Raw genomic sequence first — 25,964 nt, 5'->3', positions numbered from 1 at the left:
ATGACTTCAAGATCGGGATTTGACAAATCCAGCACACCTGCCCCCACATCAAAGCCAGCCTCACTCATGAACATATCTACCCCCTCCCTCCACACACAGAGCACGGCTCGAGGCAAAAAAGACGTCAGCTAATCTTCCGGATCTCAGGCAGCCGAGTTTTTAAGCGATGGATGTCTCCTCCGCAGCTAATCCCACCACTCTGAGAGCCAATTCATCTGGAGAATTCATCATGGAGCCTAATCCAGCGAGGAAGCGCTTTAATCTGATGGAAAAGTAGCACCTCATTTATAACCTTAATGTCAAAAAGCAACAGAGTCACGCAAAAGCGCCGCAGCTCGGCTTGTTTTGCTCCTTTCACAATGCGCATGCAGCAGCGCGCGCGAGGCTGCCGGAGGAGGAACGTGCATGAATGGCACTTACCGTTTGTTGATAATCCGTCACGAGCCCCACACACCTGCAGCTCACTTCGGTGTCCCGAAGCACCCCGGACTGGCACGAGACAGCCCTACCGTATGTAGACCGGATGGATGATAATTGGATGGAGGGGTGGCGGCGCGAGGAGGTGAGCATGAGGAGGAGGAGGAGGAGGAGGAGGAGGAGGAATTTGAAGGGGGGTACGCTCCCCGTTGTCACCCAGTCGTCAAAACACCGCCATCATCTTCATCACCGCCCCTACTATCTTCATCCTCGCGGTGACAAGTGACAAATGGAACAAACTGTCGGCTTACAATTAAAAATAAAATTAATGAGCTCATCCCCGGGATGCTTTTTTCCCCGGGTCTGGTCTCGCGGCTCGCCCCATCTTCGCCTCATCACAGCGGAACTGTCCCCATCTCGGTCCGCCGATTTAGCATAGACAGCAGCACGAGACCAGACGGAGCGCGGAGCCATAGCGGAGGAGGAAGAGCAGGAGGAGGAGGAGGAGGAGGAGGGAGGGGGCGGGTTGTTGTCAACGTCTCCTCGTGCCGGTTTCCACAGTCACAAGCCGTATTCTCATTAACTAGTCTGTTTAATTAGAGCCCGGCGTTAATTTCCTCGCGGTTGCCGGGCTCCGAGCGGCGCCCTGCGAGCCCCGGGCAGAGCGAGGGAGGAGAGGCGGCTGCTCGGGCCGGAGCGGAGTGCAGCAGCAATATAGCCACTTGGGAAATCATAAAAAGTTCATGTTCACGTTAAGCGCGTCCACATGACCAGCCCATCGGCCAATCCCCGCGCGCGGCCACTCATAAACTTGTATCACAAAGTTGTAAATTTTCATAAAACAACAAGGAATTTATTGCATTTCTTCATGGAGTGCTGTTAGAGGGGAGCTGCTCCTTCTCTTTCTCTCCGCCGCCATTTTCTTCTCCTCTGCCCTCTCTTCAGAACAACAAGCCAGCAGCTCCCAAAACACAGAAAACAAACGGAAGAATTCTGCTTTTGTTTCCTTCACGTCTTTTTCTCTTCTCTTGTGACTCTGTTTAAAGTTTCCTCTGTGTTAACAATAGCTTGCGTTATTTATTTGCAGATGTTGGACTCGTGTGAACCTCATCAGAGATTTATCCAGGTTGGAGATGCATTTTATTTAACCCTAAAAACCCAAACAACAAATACACTCACATGTGATAGTCAGATAGAAATGTGCATACTTGAGGTCACAATTTGGCAGGACTGACGCAGAACAAAGAAAGCACTATATTAACTGTATTTTAGTCATAGTTAGGCCTATCGAACATTCCGGCTTAGTGACACATTGGATGTGAAAGATAAAACGCTTGTATATGAAAATAGCCTTAATGTGACCACATGAGAGTATTCTCTGAATGATCTACACCATTAGTGTGTTTGGAAGAGGAACAGTGTCTGGTGTGACCGAACCTCCGCAGTGTCTCATAAGACGGCCAAGCCAGCAGACGTAGATAAAGGATTGATGAATGAATGGAAACACTGCCGAGGTGAAGCTTGGCTCTCGGCACCACAACGCAAGAAAAACCAAAACAACAAGTTTTGTGGATGGAAACAGAAAATTCTCATTATCACCAACCAGTTGAGTTGTTACAATGGTAAGACGTGTTATTTTGTAAATGTTTTATAGGCTCAGTAGGTTTTGCCAGAAGGCTCCGTGCTCCTTGTTTTTATCTAAGCTGCAGAGGATGAAATGCTGCACGGTGTTCTGAGTGAAGGTAAAAATTCGGCCGATGGCGATTTGCAGGCACAACAGCAGCATCACCTGGGTGCTGGTGCGGGCCTGGAAAGCCGTGCGTAAAGGCGGTTTCGCATTGCGGCAACGCGTCACCATTTTTACGGCCTGCAGGCCCGGAGCCGCAGGATGCTCAGAGACCCTACAAACACACCGCAGTGATTTTTTTTCTCTTTCCCACAAAATGTTGCTTTACACAATTGAAACCAGCCCGGCGCGGTCAGGGAAGGACTGTGCCTCACAGAGGAGATGTGAAAACACATCTGAAGGACGCTGAATTTTAAAATCTAATGTTCCGAGGGAAAATGTTTAAATGCATCAATTAATTTTGTTCGACGTTCCCACCCTCCCACACAGGAACCTGAGCCCATATCTGACACATCCGAATCTTAAACACGCTACGTGTTTACACCGTCCTCATACAGAATATGATGAATTCTGAATTTTTCAGAAACTCTCGGATACCAAAACCAGCGTGTTGGACGAGTTAAAATGATGGTTCGGCCGCATTCCAACAACCAAGAGGTCCCTTTCAGCCCGCAGCGACAGACACACACTGCACAATATACCTGGTTAGCTGTTTGCCTGCAGTATTCTATCTGCATCATAAAGCTTCCAGTTAACAGTTATGAATTTTCTAAGAAAGCCAGGGTGTGTGTGTGCGTAAATACTCTATCCAAACTGCTAACGAGACTGAATAAAGAAAACTTGAATTTTTCGTGACGCCTGGATGGTCCCAGAAAACCAGCCTCTAGCACAGATTTAGTTCGTATTTCATTTAAACCCAGAAGACTTGATTTTAAAAAACCTTCGGTGACCCACATGTGACCTCTCCTGTGTCTGGTCAGCAGGAGACGCGGATCCACCGCTTCCTCTATGCAAATGCCCCGCGTTAAAAATTAACAGAAAATGAAGCAGCAACACAGAGCAGGAGGCACAGACAGGCCGCTCGATCCCCGGTCTGTTGCTTTCTTTGTGTGTTTTTGCTTTTATTGGGGTTTCCGGCCTTTTCATGGACGCAATAAAGGCATTAGGACCTGCTATAACACCCCCCTCACACACACACAAACACAACAGCCCTCCAACAGTTTACGTAGTCTTCTTGGTTTCTACAGACAGCAGAGGACTTCCAGAGGAGACCCAGTCTTCTGGAAATTTCGTTTGGATTTGGAGAAACGTTGTCTGGTGTGAGTGGAGCAGGCATGGATGGCTTTGGCGCATAAAGCTGCGAAATAACTCAGGTAAAAGGTGGAGGAACTGCACTCAGCCTGCCAGTTGTTGCAGGTAAATGGGAGTGTGTTTTGAACCACACAGGCATAAAAAAAATCTGAATATGTGTGTAATTTGATACTCTCTTCACACGAAGAAATGTAAGATTAAGTTTTCAAGATCACCTTTATTTAGATAATTTAGTTTTATTTTAGTTTGTATTTTAAAATAGACCTGGTCCTGTGACATTAACGTAAAAATTAGTTCCCTTTTTCTTCTGGCAGCAAATATTTGCGCACTATCTCGGTCAGGTTGTTACCATGACATCATGCATTAGATATTAAAGACATTTTTCTGTGTGGATTATCGAAGTGGTGACGGGGAAAAAAGCTTTTCGGTGTCATTGGGCTACAGATCAGAAGAATGTGCTGATATGTGCCTGTTATTAAATTAAAAAGATCAAAACACAGCATCATACGTGAGTTTTCAGTCTGTTACAAAGTGTAAAGCGTTAGACTGTTGCACGGTGAGCCCAATGCGAGGACGGGCTTCAGTGTGCGTCAGAAAAATAGACTAAATATCTTTTTGAAAAACAGAACCATATCTCCAGTTAACTCAAGTTTAATTTTCACATTTTCTCTGTTGACATCATGATCTGACGTGTACAAGAAATAATCCATACAGTATTAATATTAGGAGTATCCGACACGTTTAAAGAGGAGTCGCTGAGTCATGTGATTGAAGCTACATTTTAAACAGGAGGAAACTAAAATCCAAGAGTGACAGACGTCATCTCATTTTTAACAATTTGGTTTGTATTATATCTTAGCACGCCTGCTAAATAAAGAAACAGATGTAAATGCTGAAACTTTGAACGCTATTTAGCTAATAGCTGTAACAATAGGGGGTGAAAGCCCATTAATATATTTGAACCTGTAAACAAGGTGAGGATGTTTAAGAGCGCATTGGCGCTCATTACTGTGCTTTATAATCTGTGGAAGTCGTGATTACACTCTCAAGTCAAAGTGAAACCTATAAAGGATGGTTGGAACTTAATAACGCAGTGTGTGCGTACTGGTGTGTGTGTGTGTGTGAGAGAGAGAGAGAGAGAGGGAGAGAGGAGATGTATAATGGAAATGTGGTGTGTTTGTATTTTTGTCTGGAAAACTATTTCTCCTGAGAGAGTTCCTCCACAGATGTTGACATATAAACACGTTTTTCATTTGAGAGCTGAAGCTGTGAACATTGCTGTCACTTGAACAAGGTCGAAAATGTCCATATGTGAATATTGCAATCTAACGTGGACAAGCATACTCTTTTAATATAAAACACAACATGCTGGAATGTGGTCTAAATGTCTCAGTTATTTTCAAATGTGAAAACCAAACACTGGCCTCAAAATGAAATTCCATTTGTATTTTCACATGTGGTGTATCTTTGTGATTTTATCTGTTATATGACTTCCGGTTAGAAACTGTTCTTACACTGCATGATATGAAAAATGACATAATAAATCTCCATCTGCCTTTAAAGGACTGTATGCCACATCTTGGGAACTACTCAATAAGAATCTCAGACCTAACTTCTTGTTTTCATTTACTTACCTGCCTGCTTATTTCAACATTGGCAGGATTGTGGAGACTAAATCATTAGTGAAGCACGACTCGATGAAAGTGCTGTCAAAACACACATCTCTCCAGACACATAATCCAGATATACAAAACCACATGTTGAACTTATTGTTGAACTGTCTTTATTATTCTTACTGACAGTACACAATAGTGACCGCAGTGGTACCAGACTGATCATTTTCATGTTGTTGTCTGTTTTTATCACACAAAATTTTAACAATGCGAAACAGCTGCCATCCTAAAATGTTTCCAGATGACAGAGACTGAGAGATAAGACAAGGAGCTCTTTGCAGTTTTTTTTTATTATTATTATGTACATACAAAAAAGAAGTGCATTTTAGTCTGAACATATTCAGCTCACACAACATGAAATCATTGGTGCAAATACAGAAAACAACAACAACAACAAATACAGGCTATAATTATTTTTAAAGCATGTAATCCAGAAACACATTTACACACTTTCAGATATCCCTTTCAGCCAGAAAAATGTTATTATAAAGTAAATTGATGAATTAAAATAAACATAGCTATTGTTTAATCAGGTGGCTTATATCTATTTGCATCATCAAAAACATATTATATGTGAGTGTAATGTTAATTATTAGGTTAATCTTGCTATCTCAGCATCTAACTCAAGGTACTTTTTGTACAACGTGTGTGTTTGGGTCAACAAAATTGTAACTATAGTAGAATATTTTGGAACAGAGTCAAACCCATATTTTTTTTGGGCTGTAAAGCTAACATGGATAACACCAACATCATATGCACATTGATATTAAACCTGGTTTGATTTGAATGTTTGCGATTCTGATCAGACAAAAAGATTCTCAGACAAAAAAAACTTGCATTATCTACTGCAAATCCATGCCCGTATCGATTTAAAACATTCAGACCACAAGCAAGATGGATTTTATAAGCTGTTAAATGTAACCATCTTTTTCTTAAATACTAAAAAAATAGTGCACAGTTTGGTTGGTGGCCATGCAGGCAAAACAGAAATTCTTCATGGGTGGGGTTCTGCAGGGGGACCTCAGTATTCTCAACACCTGGTGACAGCTCTGATTGAAGGCCAGAGGAGATGCTCTGTAAGTCCAATATTTTAATAGCATAGCACAAAGCTAATCTTTCTTTGCACTGTAAGTGGTAGAAACACAGACAGTAAACTTTGTATCCAAAGAAATAAGTGTTGATGTTTCAGTGAGGCTTCAGGCATGATAAAGACGTCCAGCCCTCAATTAGAACACAAGCTTTTCCTGTGGTGTGCAACAGAAATGGGTCCTTTATTAACATCTGTATGAGTTCAGTTCCGTTTCTGTAAAATCTGAAATATCTTTAAAAAATATTAATGATTTCTTCCCCTACCACCATGCTTCTACATTTAGGTCAGGTTACAACCCAATCTCCACATTAATGTTGGCAAAGTAAGTTTCTGCAAACCACACAAAACACAAAAAGCTACAGTTCTTTATGTTGCAACTTCACATTTGTTTAGGTCCAATTTTCCAACCAAGCTTTTGCTCTGGTTAGGTGTAGGAAAAAAAAACAACATGTTTTGGCTTCAAATACCTGTTTTGGTTTCGGCTGCAAATTGTCCTGATATCCATTGACTTCACTTACAAATGTTGAGACACAGACATGAACCGCGGTCATTGGTTTAGCAGCATTGACGCCTCTAAAGTCAGGTCATAAACATATACTGTGAACCTGACATGTACGGTACACATGCCAATATGGGACGTGATCTATGTGAACGTATCTGTGGTTTACAGAAACTTTAACATTTTATTCGACTTGCGACTGGGCTGCAGGAGAAGAGGAGCTGAAACATCATCTATATTGTAAAATCTGATCTTGGTTTAACCAACTTATTTTATTTGGACACTATACTACCTTGTCTTTAGCATATATTATATTATATTATATTAAATTATATTATATTATATTATATTATATTATATTATATTATATTATAATAATAATAATAATAATAAACTAAACTGCGGTAAAATAAACTAAATTGATGACAGTTAGCACAGAATGCTCGATAATAAAATCAAATGCTTGTAAATGTGTTGTGTTCATACTGGCTGCTGCTGCTGGAGGATGAAACGTGACTGAAGGGCAGAGGTCACTTCTGATATCGCGCTTTAAGTCAAAGCTAAAACACTGTTTGTTGTCTTAAAGTGTCCATTCCCGTCATCAGTGTCACTCCTCCTCCTCCTCATCCTCCTCCTCTTCTTCTTCAGCAGTCGGTGTCGTTGGGGAGCCACCTTCGGTCATCTTGTTCTCCTTCTTCCACTTCATCCTCCGGTTCTGGAACCAGATCTTGATCTGCCGCTCCGTGAGGCAGAGCGCGTGCGCGATCTCGACCCGCCGCCGCCGCGTGAGGTACCGGTTGAAGTGGAACTCCTTCTCGAGCTCCAGAGTCTGGTAGCGGGTGTAAGTCTGCCGCCCGCGCCTTCTGTCGCCACCTGCACACACAAACACATATTTCCTGGTGTTTCTATGTAAGTCCTTACTAACTCCTTGTTGAGGACGGATCATGAATATCGTGACAATTAATTTCTGCCTTTTATTTTTTTTTATCACAGAAATTCCCAGAACATCTTTTTTGTCGCTCACGGTTTAAAGTGAAATAAAATGTGTATCTCTAGCATCCGATATTATGGAAGTGCAAAAGGCAAACATGGATGAAATGCTTTTTTTTTTATTGAGTAAATAAAATATATTATAAGATATAGATGGTAACTTAAAAGAATGGGATTCTTAGTGAAAATGATTTTGTGTTTTGGAGTCACAACTAGTCTATGACATAATACGTCAACAGTTTTACTTGCACTTTTTACTAACCTTTAAGTTTAAAGTCATAATTTTGATTAAGTGGGCTGAGTGCAAATTTTGATTTATGTCATAAAATTTGACTTATGGTTTTAGCTTAATGTTTAGGGTTTAGGGGTTGAGAATAAAAAAAAAAAAACAACAGAAAAATACTCATGATGAGTTAAATGCTAACATATTATGTCAGAATTCTGATATATTATGTTAAAAGTGGGACTTCGTGGAACCAAATCACGGGACTGTGCAACAAAGTGTTCTGTGTTCATCTCCCAGCAGTCTGCAGCTGGGTCAGGTGCTCCTCAGCTGGAGAAAAGGGACTGGAGCCTGTTTGAACTATTGAATGCTATAAAGCCATTACACTGCTGCAGTCATTTTTATTTTTATTTTGATAAGACTAATTTTGACTCAAATTAGTTTTTTTAGGTTTGGCATTCCTAATTCTTCCTTGTTTGTTTGCTGCCTCCCCACATGTCTTCTGAACAGAAGTCAAACTTTGAGCGTGTAGTGTTTCAACATGTCAACAGTGAGCTGAGAGGTTACTGTGAAACATGGAAGTGCTATTGCACGTCAAGCTGGCTGCTACAAAGCACTTAATTATATGAGATATTATGTATTATACAAATCTAATGTTGAAAGTGAAAAGTGTATAAGATAAGAGTTTGCCTCATTGTTAGTCACTAATATTTATTTCCTTTACATTTCTAAAGTTGTCAAATAAGAAAACAACCTATAATCCAAACCTTACAGTCATTTTCTCTATATTAGTAAACTTTTCTTTCATTAAACAAATTATGAATTAAGCATCTCTACTGTCTCGGTTATTTTAATCATTTATTTTGCAGTGAGTTCTAAAATAAATGAATGTATAAATACTCTTAACCTCTAAGTCACATGTCTGTGTGTTGGTGCTGCAGTCCAGACCTTGTAGCCACTTGTTGTCACCTCCACTTCCTGGCAAACACATTTGACTTGTGGCTGTGTAAACACCGTAAAGCAGTTCCTAAATGATGTGGTTAAACTGTGGGCTCAGCTGCTGTCTGTCTGGGCCACAGTTCAATATTTACCTCGTTGTGCTTAGCCTTAAAGGAGATGTACATGGACTACATAATTAAATAGGTGGAAAAGAGTGTGATATGTGACTGACTGTGGTTGCTGATCAGCTGTGGAGATTCTTCCAGAAGCAGTTTCCCTCATGTTAGAAAAGAAAAAAGAAAAAAGAAAAAAAATAGCCATCTCTTCTCATGTGAAATGTGCACTGTGCTGAGTAAGACCACAGAAACCATGTTGACCTTCGGTCTATATGAGGTCACGCAGCGCCTGAAGGTTAAAGAGAAACTGGGTCACATTTTCACAGCTCAGAGGTCGACTGCCGGCCACACAGAAATCTGAACCTCTTTCCTATGGTGATTTTTTAAATACATTTTTATAATCACTATTAATAAATGGTGAGTTTACAGTTTAACTTTGGTAAATAGTTATTAAACTGTTGACAAACAATGAAATTGAGTAATTGTTCATTGTAAAGTTACAACTGATGGTTATAATACTTTGTAAATGGTTCATTGATACTGTGTAGTTCATCTTAGCATTATTTGGATGTCCAACTGATGTTTATTAACCTTCACATTTGCTTCATAAATGGTTTATAGAGCATTTCCTTGTTAGTTAACAGTGAAATAACCATTAACTACAGTTTAATTAACTATATTTACCATTTATTAATGAAGGCTAGTATAAAGTGTTAATGATAATTCTATCTCAGCATTCTTCTTTAAAAATCAGAAACTCTCTGTAACAGTTGAACTAACCCTTTAAGGTTTTGGGGCTTGTGCTACATTGCTTCTCTTCACACCGTGGAATCTCCAAACAGACTGCAGGTCATCTGCGCGGCAATAAAATGCAATGACCAGCCTTTAAAGAATCAGTCCGGGCATTGTGACTGTTTGTGCGGACTTTAACAGCATTAGCTGGTGTTTAGTGAAGGCTCATAAATGTGTGAGGGAAGATTTTCTGTTAGAGTTCTCACAGGACTGGATCATGAGGAGATGAGAGCAGTTAAAACCTGACACTGCTGCTGTTATATTTCAGGACAGGTTCTTTGTTTTGTCTTTTAAAATGTTTCTTTGCTACAGAATGTCCATGTGTTGTAGTATGTGTATGTTTTAGGATTCATATTGTGCTTTTACATGTCTAAATGCTTGCTTTGGCAAAATGTACAGTGTTAGTCATGCCCATAATGCCAAAGCACAGGAAATACAGAGCAGTTTTGTGTCATCTGAAGAACAATTCTTCAATCTAAATGTTGTGACTTCTGTGATCATTACAGTCCACTGCAGCTGAGCTCTGTTTAGGGGCAGACTGGGAGATAAAACTATGATTTTAATGACATAAATCTCAGTGATATAAATCATCAGCCCCCCTGACTGTCTGTTTTCCAGCTGTAAATGAGCTGAAGGACAAAAATGGATTTACTTTGATTTGATATTGATTTTCAAGCCTGCCACAAAGACTACAAGCTTTCCATACAGACAGTGTCCTGGCTGTGATTTGACACTGCAGGTAAGAGCTCACACTCACTGCAGGACTGCTACACTTATAGGACAAGGGCTGGAACTGCTACTGTGGTCATGTGTCATGTGTAAGTCAAGATTTGACTTACATTCTGCAAGTCAACTCTTTACCCTTTGTATTGTGAAGGTTGATTCCAGTATTTATGTTTTCCCAACAGTGTGAAACAGCATTTAGACCCACTTTCCGAGAACTGAAATGTAGAGAAAATATAATTTGTATTACTCTAACTGATTAGATAAATTATGAAAATATGGAGGGGAAGGTGGATGGGGTACTTGGGGTCATGACCTCAGTCCCTCTAAAATGCCTGCCTGTGGTTCTTTTAGGGCCAAAGACTTTAAATGTACTTAACTTTTGATAATGAATGTGTACTGTGTTGTTCAGTGTATTTCTGTCTGTGTATTTCTGGATGAGTTTGTGTGTCATCGCTGTGCTGCAGCTATAGACTCAGAGTAATGTCAGAGAGAGGATGATGAAAAAGCTTTCAATTTGAAATGGCTGTGTGTTTGCTTACTGTTTGCTGTTACTCGCTCTGTCTCACACACACACACACACACGCACACACACACAGTCGATCAAATTATAGCAGATCTAATAACAGGCAGAGAGTCTTGGAGACATGTTATTCTTACTATTATTTTATGAATCCCTCCATGACCCTTTGGAGTTAATTTCTACGAGTTACCAAATACATATGAGAGGAGAGTCTGTCACAATTTATAATACACATCAGTAAGAAATTGTAAACAACAACAACAACAACAATAATAATAATAATAATAATAATAATAATAATAATAATAATAATATTAATAATAATAAAAGTTAATAATTATTTGACTGTTTACAAACAATGACATGCTTTATAAATCATGTATTAAAGAACTGTTTAGTTACAACTGATGTTTATAATACCTTTGCTTAATAAATAGTTTATGCATCATTTCAACAGTCAAATAATTATTGACTGAAGTTTTATTAACTATTAATGCACATTTATTAATCATGGTGATCAGAAAGCCTTATTCTAGCAGGTAGGCCTTTTCATTTATGTGTTAGTACACTTCCACTGACTCCCATTTGTTGGAGCTTTCATTTAATGACACCACATGAGCCATTAATTTGTTTATTCTGTTTTCTTTCAATTTCTTTCTTATTCACGTGATAATACAAATAAAATATATGACGTCAATATACCATGCTTCCCACTTCTACTATATTTGGTCACAGAATTAAAAAATGTCTCGCAGGATCACATTATGAAAACGCTGCTGCTTTAAAAGCTTCAGTTACATTTCCATCCGCACAATCACGTTTCTGCTGGCAATGTCTCCACTTGTGTGCGCGTCTTCTGCGCGCGCCACACTTTATTGAGGACAGCACTCTGTATGTGTGGGTGACTGAGTGTCAGCGGCGGGGAAGTGTGTGTGATTAAGTATGTCTAAGTATGTGTGCGTGTGTTTATCTGTGCGCCACTTCCCTTTGCCGCACAGCGAGGTGATACTTCTTGGTTGGTGTGTGTGTGTGTGTGTGTGTGTGTGTGTGTGTGTGTGTGTGTGTGTGTGTGTGTGTGTGCGTGTGCGTGTGTGTGTGTGTGTATGTGTGTGTGTGCGTAAGTATGTGAGAGAGAAAGAATTCATCTCCATTGGTAATATTTTTCTGCTCTCGCGCTGTCGGCCGTGATTTATTTGCGCTCGAGCTCGAGTTGGAATTTTAAGGCAATCAACAACAAGAAGGGACTGTATTGTGCTCTCTCTCTCTCTCTCTCTCTCTCTCTCTCACACTCTCTCTCTCACTCTTTCTCTCACTCTTTCTCTCTCTCTCACACACACACACACACACACACACACAGGGCAGGATGTTACATCAAAACACATTTATAAAACAAAGTAGTGAGTTAGTGTGTTCATATATGTGCACATGCGCGTCCCTGTGAGAGCTCGAGCGCCTCCTTTAATAAGCCCTCGTGTGTTTGTCTTGTTCACCGGTTGTTAACGGGAACATCCGGGACTTCTCCTTCCAATCATCTCCCGTGCCTTGGACTGGAATCGGATCTAAATTAAAATCTATGAATTCATTACACAAGCTGGCTGCAACACCACCCTCCACTCTCACACACACACACACACACACACACACACACACACACACACACACACACACACGTACATAGAGAAATAGAGGTTTACATATCATGCTCTACCACTGTTTTATTTAGCCTACCTACACATTTTCGATGTTCCTGAACTAACTTACCCTGCATATCTTTATATAATGACATTGTTTAGTGCATGTTCCCTCTCTGCTCTGGTTGTCAGAACAGAAGACAGTCTTAATGCCTGAAACAAATCAAATAGTTATTATGCTATGCTACTTATTTTACACTCCCTTTATCACGCACACAGGGCAGTTGAGGAGGGACCTGATTAGTTACCTGACCATCTTTGAAAATTGAGCGGGTTTCCTACACTAAACCGCTCAAATTTACGCACACAAACTAACATACAGGCGACCTAAAACTACACGCGCGTGCACGGCCTCGTCTCAGTCGCGCACTAGTGGACAATATCTTATGTCTCCTGTCAGATTCCACGTTACTGTTTTTAAGAGCACCGTCCCCCTTCACTTTTACGCGAGTTTACGCACGAACACTCTCGCCATATTCCCCAGTTTTTTACGCGCAACCATTCAGCGTTTTAGCGCAAACATGTGTCTTTGTGCTGTGTCTGTTTGTTGTGCTTCGAGGCTCCAAGGCCCCGCATCTATTCAGCATCCAGACCGGTTCTATCGCACAATACCGCTTTTACAATCGGGGGAAAGGGCAGGCATTCAGAGATCAAAACCCATCTGCTAATTTATAGTGTTTATAGTATTAGCGGATTGTGGTGACAGTACAATAGCACAATGGGCTTTCAGTGAGCCAGCTAGCACTGAGAGAGAAACACCAGACTGTCAGGTAAGAGAGGCTGAGCTGAGCTGAGCCAAAAACTCAATAAGAGGGTAAGGAAGAAGACTTTCTCTGGAGGTTTTCTTCAAATAGTTTGGGATAATACTCCAACCTCCCTGCGCTCAACTGTCCCCTTCTTAAACACAATACCACCTAATGAATATTCACCAAGTCTTAAATTATGGTTTTATGGAGGTCGCAGAGCCACAAAAGATCTACAAAGAGAGAGAGAGAGAGAGAGAGAGAGAGAGAGAGAGAGAGAGAGGTTGTAAAAAGTGACAGAGAAAGAGACAGACAGGCATAGTTCAGCTACCGGCAGTGGCCGCTGCGCAACCGGGCCAACAGTTTAAAGAGCGTTTAACGTAATTACCACACACACACACACACACACACACACACACACACACACACACACACATACAGAGAGAGAGAGAGACACACACACACACACACACACACACACACACACACACACACACAGATCCCTGTCATCATCCCCTATTTCCCAACTATTGTTAGTAAAAGCACCGGCCCCCCTCCCCACCTCTCTCACCTGTTTGCCTCGTTAGTGACCTCATCACCTCTCATAACTCTTCCATCCCTCCTCCTCTCTCTCCTCACCTGAGCTTCTCATCCATGGGTAAATCCGTAGCCCCTCCTCGTGTGACTGGAGCTGCAGCTGCTCCGGGTTACTCTGCCTCCTGCAGGCCGGCTCAGGGAGCCTGGCGTTCAGCGAGCTTAGCTGAGGCCGACCAGTAAACCGCTCCAGAGAGGAGCACATCGGCCCGGCTCCCAACGCGCTGCACGCCCCTCCTGAGAGCACTTCGGCGGGGTTGAAAGGATGCGCGCCAGGCTGAATACTCCCGCTGCTCCGGTTCAATCCCGAAAGAGACAAACAGAACGTTGAGGAAGAAGAGGTGGAGGGAAAGGAGGTGGAGGAAGGAGATGAAGAAGACGAGGAGGGAGGTAATGGGAGCCCCCCGCTCCCTCTCCCACCGGAGACATGGAGGTGATATCCGCTGGAAACGAGGGCGCATGAAGAGGACGCGGCGGGACCAACAGAAGGAGAGGACGGGAAGGGAGAGGTCGGAGAGTCTGTGAAGAGCAGAGCGGAGCAGCTCGCCGCGGCTTGTTGATATTTGGAAAACAGCGCGTTGGCGAAGTCGAGCGAACTCATAATTTGGCGCCGGTGATTTGTAGGCCCGGGGCGCTTTAATGTCGACTTTTTACGAGGCACCGTGAATTATTGACGCGGTATTACTGTCTAGATTTACACCAAAAATCACCCCACCCCACTGTTCTCCTACCCTCCCTCCCCTTGCCTCGCGGACCACGTGACCTCGGGTCCATGTGATGTCAGGCTGCCCAATGGCCGCCGGGGTTTCCCTCCGGATGCAATATTTTAATGGAAGAAATTAGCTGCAGACCCGCAAGGAGTGACACACACACACACACACACACACACACACACACACACACACACACACACATTCTATATAATCTATACATTCCAGTCAATACGCAGCAGCTCGGAACGTGTCCACTAATCACCAAGCGCATGAAAACAAAACGGCTGAGGCTGCTGACAACATCCCGCTCAGACTTAAATCTTTACTGCCCTGCTTGCCTGGACAGAAGCGCAAAGAGCGAAAAAACACCATTAGGTGATATTGATTGGACTTGGAATGGAATGACGCTCGACACGTGCGTAAAGTTCCAGAGAATACCAAAAGAGGAGGAGGAGATGGATTTTCCCTGCTTCTCTCAAACTTAACCCATACTAGAGACCACACATGCAGAAGAGAGGGTCCCACACAGCAGAACAAAACAGGCAGTTGTTTGCTCACATCGCACCGCTGCTGCTGACCGGTCACTGCAGGCTGCGTGGATGATGAAGACGTGTAATCAAGAAGTGAGGGACGTTTATGGAAGCAGTCAAACGTGTCAGTTAAAAAAAAAACAACTTAATTCTGCAATAACGCACACAGTGAAGGATCGCAGCTGCTGCGTTACAAGAGGACGCATTCCGCTTTAATTCATCTGATGAACATGAACATAAAGAATTACAGGTTAATATTTATTTCCGCTCTGTCATGATTCGTGAAATATTAGAGCTGTACGCTCGGCAAACAAAACTGGAAAGTGAGTGGGTGTCGGAAGCAAGCGAGGGTTTATGTTAGGTGTTTCAGGGAGGAGACGCACTGCTGAGTCCATTAAAAAAAGAAAAGAACAAGAACCAGACGACACACATTTTATCATAACTGTTGAGGGCCGATATGTCTGCATTCTCCACGCCATTCAAGATGTCTCATCTCCGTCCTTGAGTTCAGGTCTGATTAGTTCAGGCCCCTGCTTTGGGCAGAGGAATCTCACCTGGCGTGCAGGTGCTAGGCTATGTGTTTAGTTCCGTACCCGTGACGTTGACCTTTTTCCGCCACGCAGCAATGAGTTCATCGAGATAAAACCTCCGAGCTGAGTGTAATGTTTAACAGGCCAAAGAGGAATTATGCGTGCGTAAAAACCCACTGATTTGTTTTTCTAACTGGAAGAATTTGAAGGAAGGACAGGACAAACTGTATGAACCCTGAATGTGTGTGTGTGTTTTGTCATTTTCACTTTACTGTTTTACTTTTGCATGACTTTTCATTTTTAGACACCGAAAGTTAAGTGAGCAACGCTCGGATGTGTCATGCGTAAAACCCTCTCGTCCTCACGACGCCATGAAGTCATATACCTTTCCAAAAGGGCGAGTGTCATGTCCCCGTTGTTAAGTCATACAGTTCGAACAAAGGAGCGTCGACTTCACCGTGCTTACATCACATGCCCGCTCAACTGTTTAAAGCTTTTTCTCACATCCCACTGAGCAGATTGGATTAAACAACAAGAGCATGGTTTTGTCTCTCACACAGAACAGATTCATATGTGTACATCAAGGAGTTAACAGACACAGTGATGCATATGCAGCAGAGAAGTCCAAAACAGCAGGTTTAATTTGTCGACTCAGTGGATGCAAATACAAAGTTGGATTACCAACCTCACAAGTTCATTAGTGTCGATTAGCTCTCGGTTATTTGATACAATCTGTGAGAATTTGCAACACTAAAGCACAAACAAGGGAAGAGTTGGCCTCAACGTGTCGCCTTCTCTTTTAGATGATAGCTTTCACTCCTGACACTGCGCTCACATGGTGCAAAGTCAAGCTGTGTATACCGTTGAAGAGAAATCTCTGTGGTGATTTCTCGAAACGAGATCGTTGCATTAGCCCTTTAACTTAAGCGGGGCAGTCAAAGATGAAGCCTAGACGAATGCTTCTCTTTCTAAGTTCGTTTGTTAAAACGTAAATACAGCAACAAGAAGACGGAGAGCTCTGCAGCAGCGTTGTCAAAATGCAGATATCGCCTTATAATGTACTCTTATTTTGAAAGCTGTCAAAAGGACTCTTCAATCAGCGAGAAGTGTGCTTTTTATCCACTGCCCGTTTGGTTATTTCTGCACGGTGGAGACAGCTCGGGGTGTTTGTGAAGCCGGCTGTGTGTCTGCATGACCCTCACACCCAAACTGCACACACTTCCCATCGCAGCGTTTCCAGCCCGGAGCTCCTCCATGTAACTTGTTATTTGGCAGATATTTGGTGCTTTGATTTGACTGCAGAATCCACACAAACGTCTCAGAACCAAGTGTAAGAAGATATACAGTATATGCATGTGCAAATATGAACGCTGAGTGTGTTTGATCTCCCCATATGGAAACAATCCGTCCTCATCGTGATGATGATGGAAGGCAGTGTAATGGTGAATATAGAGGCCTGTAATAATGTAAGTGGAGGTAGAGGACCAGGCCATAAATAACGTGATGTTTGGATAGGATGTGGATTGTGGGGTGCGTGTGTGTGTGTGCGTGTGTGTGTGTGTGTGTGTGTGTGTGTGTGTGTGTGTGTGTGTGTGTGTGTGTGTGTGTGTGTGTGTGTGTGGGATGGGGCGGCGACTGTTGTTTTAAGTGGAGATTTCCGAGTCCAGGCTTAAATGTTTGGCCTCGTGAACTGAACGGTTTTATCAGTCTGGGTGCTGACAGGATGTACAGAGAGGAGCGAGAGAGAGGGGAGATGAGGAAGGGAGTGGGAGAGGTGAAGGAGGAAAAAGGGTGAGGGAAAGGATGGAGAGAAAGTGTGGATGAAAGGAAGGGAAGTAACTTATCTTCGTTTCTGTCCCCTCTTGTTAATCAAATATCATCGAGGAGTGTCAGGCTGATGTCTAACTGCTTCTTAACTGATCACTGAGTGAAGATTAGTTAAACAGTACAATGAAACCAGCGCTAAAAGCCATCACTGACTCATTACACAGCTTCATATTAAATGCAACATTTTCATTTCATTTTTTCCTCGTTTTTATTTTTATGAATGTTCTCTTTTCTTTTATTCTGCAATGTGCGCATGCTTTTTACCCAAAAAAGAGAAAAAGGAAGACAACATAAAACAAACACCATCGATCAAAAAACGAACTAAAACGAGAAACGACAATTAGAGTGTGTAAAAAAGAGACCCGACCTACTAAAACGGCATAAATAGGCAGTTTCATGTTGTTGGAAATTTCATTAATTGCTACGTCATCATCATCGTCATCATCATCATCATCATCATAATCAATCATTGCCATAACAACAACAACAACATAGAAGTGAGAAGTACAGTAAAAAGTGCACCATCATCATTTTTTAACTTAAAAACTATACAGCTGCCAAAGATAAAATTGTTAATGATAAACTTCTAACAATATAGAAATGTTTCCACAATAATTGTTCCACAAAGAAAGGAAGCTATCGTTTTTCTTTCCTCTTTTTTTGTTTTTTTTTTTGTTTTTTTGTTTGTTTCTTTTAAACACTAGAGTAGACTATGTTTGTTTGACTTGGATCGATCCACCCCGCCCTCATCGATTTATTTTTTTTAAAGTTCACTTTCTTGTTTCATTGCGTCTTTTTTTTTTTTTCTTCTTCCCGCGGTTTGTACAGTCAGCAGACAGAGGCGCGAGGCCCCTCCAGTCCGTCCAGCTCGCCAGTCGCCATTTTGGAGACACAAGTTCCTCTCCATCGATTGAATCGTGGAGACAGCGGGGCAGTCCAACGGCCTCAATTAAGACGAAAACAGTCCCCCACCCGCCCTCACCCACCCTCACCCCATCCTGTCCAACATTTACAGCTTCCTCGTCCCCCACCTCTCCCCCCTAATTTCAACGCTTTCCTCCCTACATTTGCTTGTGGGTTTTGTCGTAGCAATCCTCATTCACGGGGGCCTGTGACCCCGCCGTGGCCGCCACCGAGCTTCCGCCTCCTCCTCCTCCTCCTCCTCCACCACCGCCGCCGCCACCCTCTCCACCTCCCGATCCCGCTCCGCCTCCGCTTGTGCTGCCATCCCGCAGCTCCTTCTCCCTCCTCTCCCTCTCCACCGCCTCCTGCTCGCTCTTGCTGCTGGGGAACTTGTCCTTGTTGTTCTCCTTCTTCCACTTCATCCTCCGGTTCTGGAACCAGATCTTCACCTGCCGCTCCGTCAGGGCGAGCGCGTGCGACACCTCGATGCGGCGTTTCCGGGTCAGGTAGGGGTTGAACAGGAACTCCTTCTCCAGCTCCAGGGTCTGGTAGCGGCTGTAGGTCTGCCGGCCTCGCCTCCTACCCGCAGCTACTGGGGGGGATGCGGGGTGTGAGGAGAGGGGAGACACGGGACAGGAGGGACATTATTAGAGGCAAAATATTTTTACATCACTATCCTCTTGACCTCACACTTTAAAGGAAAAAGTCACCCAAAAATGAAAATGCAATCATCATCTCCTCCCCCCATGCTGGTGGGAAGTCAGGTGAAAACATTTCTGGAGCTTCACAGTAACTCTCCTACACAACTGAGGCAGCTGGGGACTAAGACAGTAAAAAAGGGGGGAGGAGGTAATAATTGAAGTGACAGCATGGCTACCACAGGAAAAAAATTGCAAAATCTGAGAATCACAATTTTGATATTTTATGACAGGTGATTACACAAGTAGTACACCCCAGAACACTTTGATCCCCAGGGCCTGGGCAGATACATACGTATACACAGTGTACATGCATAGAAATGTTTCCTTTTTGTGAATTGGTGACGTGCCTCATGTTAAAAGGAGGTGACACTGTCATATCCCGTGATCCTCCTGTGTGTGACTGTCATGTCCAGGGGTCCCATCAAGGGGATGCGCTCTCTCTCTCTCTCTCTCTCTCTCTCTCTCTCTCTCTCTCTCTCACACACACACACACACACACACAAACACGCACGCACACGCACACACATACACTGAAACACAAAGTCTTCAGACTCGATCACACCGCACCACCAGCCAACTAAAGTCATTAGCAAAAAAGAAAGTGAGCTCCTTATATAACACAGACTAATCCACCGAGCACTTACAGAAGTGCACATGAATATTTGATGCTATAAATACATCGTAAACACTTTAAAAGGAAGCAGGATCCCGCACAGCAGAGATGAGGACACAGATTGAAGAGCAGCCTCTAATGACGAACAAAGACTTTTAATTAAAAATGGTGCAAACGATGACAAGTGGAGATAGAAACGTTATTTCCACACCAACAGGTAATCATTTACTCTGCTCCTTCTTTGTTTCTGTTGTCGCAGCTTTGAAAGCAGCGCAGACCGGAGAACCCGCTGCAGACGCAATATAAAATTCATAAATATTTAATAAAGGTCAGATATTTCTGCACACAGGCTGGACAAGCATGGGGCTTTTTTTTTTTCTTTTTTCAAATTAATAACCTGTGAGACGGTCTTATCCACCTGACGTTAATGTTCCAAGAGAGGACCAACAGATGATGTCCCTTGCAAAATATTTTATTGTCCATATTTCATACGCTTGTACCAACAAACTGGGTGATGCTATAATTGTAAATAAATAGCCACATCTTTCATCTTGGGTGGCATTGCTGATAAGATATATGCCTTAAAACTAGTTATTATTTATAAAAAAAGATGTATGTGATAATTAACTAATAACTAATAAACACTACATTTACTTCAGCATAAAGAGGGCGAATGAAACTGACACGTTTGACCTGGCAGCAAACTTTCGACAGTTTACACAAAGAGAGGACATTTGCGTAAGTGATTGTATTTCCATAACGCTGTTTGTCTTCCTCTTTGAGTATTGTGCCGTAAAAGGAGCTCTGCGCCACGAACAAAACATGCCAGTGATTATAAAGCTTTGAAGCACAAACCGCTGCTCCTAAATGGCTGATCTGAAGGGAAATTCAGATTTTACATGACTGGCAACTTGAGTATTAGTGTTCATAACCCTGGAAGCAGAGAGCAGCGGAAGAACGCAACACGTTCTAATGAGCAGCACTGATAAACTCATAGTGAATAGTTTGTATTAGTTATTTGACTTTTACCAAATGATGAAATGCGTCACAAGCCATTCATTGACTCTTATAAGTGTTATAATCATCAGTTACAATAAACAATTGTGTAATAAATTGTTTATAAAGCATTCATTGTTTGTCAACAGTGAAATAACTATTAACCAATGCTTAAAGAACTATTCAGTTACCATTTATTCATGATGGTCACTATGAAGCGTTACCAAAAAATCTTACAGCCACACACACACACACATACACACACACACACACGAACACACCCTCCTGCCAGGACAGCAAAGTTTCTGGATTACATTAAGGTAGAGGACCATGACTGCAGCGCATTACTACTGTAATCACATACGAGTCTTATACAGTCTACATCCACTCCGATCACATTATATAAGGCCTGCAGGTTACGGCTGAAAACTATCTACAACATCCATTATATATCCCCCATAAAGCAAAGACCAGCTCGATGCTCTCCATGTTCAAGAAAGTGCTGTGGCTCTCATGGATTCCCACATACTGTCTAGTTCTGTCTGCGGGCACAGAGCTGCTTTTTATGGCCAAACAGCCAGAAGAAGGAGACGAAGAAGACAAGGGAGTCTTTATGGAAATGCATGAACTTGTAAGTGATGTAAATGTCTTGTATGTGTTATCTGTCACAGGGCTGGCGCCGTGATTCCGTGCTATAGGGACTGACGGGAAGTGGGCGCCACATTCACCGCTGTCACCAGCCGTGAATTAAGGGAAATGAGAAACACTTCCCTGGATAAAATGACAGCACGGACGCTTTGATCCGACGAGTTTCAGACGGAGCAACATGCGTGGGGAATTTAACCCCCAACCCCGGCTGAGTCAGTGCACTGCACGAAGTGTGTGCAGACACAGCACACCTTCAGCACACAGCTGACATGGATCAAACAGCTCCATCTGAAGAATAAATCCTGAAAGTGTGCAGTATTTATTTGACATTTTCCTGTTTAAGCGTCAGATGAAGGATGGCGTGCTCTTAAATGGTCTGAGAAAATGACACAAGGCTTGGGATTATGAAACATTTTGAAGACCTATTACATATGAAACCTTTACGAAGCCAATTAAATAAGCCCTAAACAAATGCATGGCAGTCGGCAGTTGACATTTTGGAGGAGGGAGAAACGAGGTTTCCACTCGAAAGCAGATGTCAGTGAGAGGCCGAGGCAAAAGACACTAATAACATTACAGACATACATTTCTTCCTCGACCTAATCACATTTTAACCTCTTTTTCATTGGAGAGTCGTATGGAGAGATTAATTTATCAAGGTTCCCAACCTCAGTGGTTAAAGTGGTAAAACGGCTCATAGTCACGAGTTTGGAATCAAACTCCGATATTAAACCTCCAGCTTGGGGGCTGAGGAGTATTTCAAGACATTTTCAAGAGGTAGGAGCCTCCTTGTCTTCTGTGGTTATAACATAAAAGGTGTGGAGGCGTGGAGGAGGCCGTATCCCTCTTTATAAGACAAATTATGAAATGTGCCCCTCGTTAAAGGGGAATTTCTGGAGTATAAACGGGGAGGATAACCGCCTCCGCCGCTGCGCTTTATCCTCCCGTTTCACCCACAAAAGACCGTCCGCCTTTTTCTGCTATTATAACTAATATATCCCCACGCTGAGCAACGATAATATCCCATCAAACCGTGCAAGGGCTGTAACTGCGTGCGTACAAAAGATTCTCGGACCTCCCTGGTTTCCTGTTTTGACTCGACTTTTCGGCCCCCGTGTGATCAGAGCTGCCTGCACCCGAGCCGGCACGCCGTTAAGACCATGTATACTGTTAGAAAAACTATTAATCATGGGACTAATCACTGCCATCGTTGGTAAAGAAAGACTCGAGCCCTTCAGGAGTGGTTCTCAGCCCCGCGCCTAGTGCGGCCGCTCGTATTTAAAGCTGGGAATGATTTGAAAAGCCGGTACGCACACAGGGGAGTGAGGGCAGACAAGTGCTATGAAAATATAACAGAAGCTTTAAAGATGTAAATTATGACAATTTACAGGCCGCATGCACGAGGAGTAACACACACACGCACACACTGCTGGGAGGCACTGGAGAGGAAACACTGCAGGAGAAGTGTCCACAGTCTTATAAAAGCGTGCGTAAAGGTAAACTGTCCACAACTATCACTGTTATCTGTAGCAGGTGGTTGTAATGTTAGCGTTATAGAGATGAACAGAAAGCAGCTCGAGGTGAATACAGACCTGACCTGTTGTTGTTTATCATTTTTCTATTTTATGATCATAATCATGAAGCCACAAAAGTCCTGTACAGGCTATAACACGTCTGCAGCCCCACTTTAAAAAATACAACCGAGAACACAAGCAATAAACTCTCTCTCTCTCTCTCTCTCTCTCTCTCTCTCTCTCTCTCCTTCTCTCTCTCTTTCTCTCACGCACGCACACACACACACCTACGAGCACAGCACAAGAAATATGGGCTCAAACAAAATAGGCTACTATACATGTCAATCCATTCACGCTCTCCCTCTCCCTCTCTCTCTGACTCTAAGCCTATGTCTCTCTAACACAAAAACACCTCCTCGCATAATCAGCCTCGCTGTGGCTCGAGCCATCAATTACAAACTCGGCTTCCGTATAATGCAAATAATTTTTAAAATCGCTCTCTTTAAAGATTTATAATCTGCCCGTGTTGAACCAATCAGGCCGAAATCCATATTCAGTCTGCGTGTGCCACAAACTACACAAAGACCACGAAGAACCACACACACACACGCACGCACGCACACACACCTTAAATTCGACCCACACGGACATTACTTGTGGGATGATTTTGGTGTTTGAGTCAGCGGATCAGACAGGCCTGCGCGTCCAGAGATCACGCACGCTGTGCAGGCGCTAATTCCGAGTAAAAGTACTCTCTTTTCCCGTGTATCCTCTTTACTCACACACATGCTCCCCCCACCCTGCTTCAACCCTGTGGGGAACTGGCCACCGTGTAGCCAAATAATCCCGGAGACCACAGTCAAGGCAGTAACAGGAAAAAAGAAGAAGAAGAAAAAAAAAAAAAGGGCAGTAAAAGTTTAACCCGGGTCAAAGCTGCATGTCTAAAACGAGTCTGTGTGACTGGAAACAACTACCTCCAACAACTCTTTCCCATCTGCTGTGAGAGGGGCACTCTCAGTTTTTAGAGGGGCTTCTCATGAAGAGGTCTCTGAGGTTCACTTCTCTCTCCTCTGACCCCTCCAACATCTCTTGCTTTTATTCTGACTGCTTTCCTTTCTCTTTCTGTCTGAGCTCCTCTCCCGGCTCTCCGCGTCCATTCTGCCCAATATATGGCCGGGGCAATTAAACCCTAAAGTCATTCACAAGTTTTGGTGCCGCCAATAAAACCATAAACGTGCTTTTGTCTCCCGCTTTGAACGCAGGAAGCCCTGATTGCCCTGCTCAAAGTGTTGCTTTTAAAACCACTTTTCCAACTTTCTTGCGCCGTTTCCTCCTCCCCGTGTGTCTACATTTGCGGTGCTCCCCTCCTGGAGGAGCAGCAGCTCTGCTCTAACTTGGACACTCACCTTCTGGGAGAGAAGATTAACCTCGACATACTTTGAAGAAGGCTAAAGATAAACAAGAAAACCGCAGGCAGTCTTTCCATTTCCTCACCTTGCGGCCTCATCCAGGGGAAGAGCTGCGTCGGTGAGGGGCTCTGCTCGGTTCCCTCCGCGTCCTCGCCGCTGAGCCCCGGCGCGCCTCCCAGCTTACAATCGCTGTACTGGACCAGATCCGCGTCCTGGGCCCCGAAAAGCGTCTGCCGCTGCAGGGCGTCGTATCCGTAGAAGTTGCCCGGCTCGCCGTGGCATGTGACCGCGCAGGGGCTCTGCTGGTACGGGTTGCTGGGCAGCGTGGAGGCGCTGTGGTGGTAGAAGTCCTGGATCTGCGGAGCGTGCTGAAAGGTGGCGCCGGAGCCCGGGCCGTACACCACGGTGGGCCGGCTGCCGGCCAGGTCCTGCGCGAAACCGCACTCGTAGTAGTTCGGACGTAACGAGTCCCCGCTTTTATATTTGGAGAAGAGCGAGTTGACGAAATATGAACTCATCTTTTGTGATGTTGTTTACTGTTGTTTCAGTTTGTGTTCGGCTCGGCAGAGTCACAGTGGGACTGGAGGAAGCTTTCTTTTTTTCTGCTTCTGTCGTGCGGGCTGAGACAGAGAAACACCGACACACACACAGACACGGAGGGGAGGGAGAGAGAGAGTGAGGCAGGTCTGCCGCCGGTGTCGGTGACCGTTGTTGTGGTGTTTCCCCTCACGGCCACAGCAGACGAGCGGTGTGAGTAACGTTAACGGCAGCCAGCCAGAGCGGTGAGAGCCACAACCACCACAACAACAATAACAACAATCACAGCGATTCCATAAAATCTCCGGCGAAGAAGAAGAAAAAGAGGAGGAAGGAGAAGAAGAGGGAGAAGAAGAGGAAGAAGGGCTCGTGCGCATCACAATTCCGGTGTTAGCGCTGTAAGCGGGAGCCCTGTCGCGCTCTCAAACGGGTTTTCCGTGATTTACTCCTCTGCAAATGAGTTGTTTCATATTTTTTCTCCCTCCCTCTCTCTCTCTCTCTCTCTCTGGCTCTCTCTCGCACGCGCACTCTCTCTCTCTCCCTCCCTCTCTCTCCCTCTCCTCCTGGCCCCGGTGTGTGTGTGTGTGTGTGTGTGTGTCGGTTTCAGGGATAATTTGCATCTATTATCAGCTCTTCATCCCATTGGCTTTTCCACGCACATAGACGCACGTGCACGAGCGCTTGCGCACGCACACACATACGGACAGAGATACCACACACATACACACACACACACAGGCTCTATTACACTTTTTTTCTTTTTTTTGCGCCTGTGCCCGCACGCGCCTGTAAGCCTATAGATGATAGTCTCCCGGCGTCGGCTCCAGGAGCTCCGCGCGCCTGTGGTAATGCAAAGGGAGTGAGAGAATGAAGAAAGAGGAGAAGAAGAGGAGGAGGAGGAGGAGGTGAAAGAGAATAGGTGCAGCATCAAGCGAGACAGGAGGGGAGGAGGGGGGGTAATGAGAATTCTGCCGCTTTGCATCTGATCAAATAAGCACACGTCCACACACACACACACACACACACACACACACACACACATACACACATACACACACACCAACTACTCTTTCAACCAACCAACCAAAAGAA

The 25,964-nt window shown here is 43.7% G+C and overlaps 2 protein-coding genes across 2 annotated transcripts; both read right to left on the bottom strand.

Moving 5' to 3' along the window:
* Positions 1–7,224: 7,224 nt before the first annotated feature.
* Positions 7,225–14,618, bottom strand: LOC311267776 (homeobox protein Hox-B7-A-like; the record flags this gene model as incomplete). Its single annotated transcript, XM_084371006.1, has 2 exons — positions 13,997–14,618; positions 7,225–7,490 (listed from the first exon to the last, which is right to left on the bottom strand). Exons 1-2 carry the CDS (start codon positions 14,550–14,552, stop codon positions 7,225–7,227), a joined length of 822 nt encoding a protein of 273 aa, XP_084227132.1. The 5' UTR covers positions 14,553–14,618.
* Positions 14,619–18,612: 3,994 nt separating this feature from the next.
* Positions 18,613–25,322, bottom strand: hoxb8a (homeobox B8a; the record flags this gene model as incomplete). The annotated part of the gene is made up of 2 exons (XM_084370754.1): positions 24,421–25,322; positions 18,613–19,046 (listed from the first exon to the last, which is right to left on the bottom strand). The coding sequence occupies exons 1-2, from the start codon at positions 24,851–24,853 to the stop codon at positions 18,613–18,615; spliced, it is 867 nt and encodes a 288-aa protein (XP_084226880.1). The 5' UTR covers positions 24,854–25,322.
* Between the last annotated feature and the right edge of the window lie 642 nt (positions 25,323–25,964).

This window comes from Pagrus pagrus (genome assembly GCF_965226575.1).
Source record: "Pagrus pagrus genome assembly, chromosome: 13".
Lineage (NCBI taxonomy): Eukaryota > Metazoa > Chordata > Actinopteri > Spariformes > Sparidae > Pagrus > Pagrus pagrus.
Note: the sequence above shows the minus strand (reverse complement) of the source record. Positions and strands in the feature narration are given on the sequence as shown.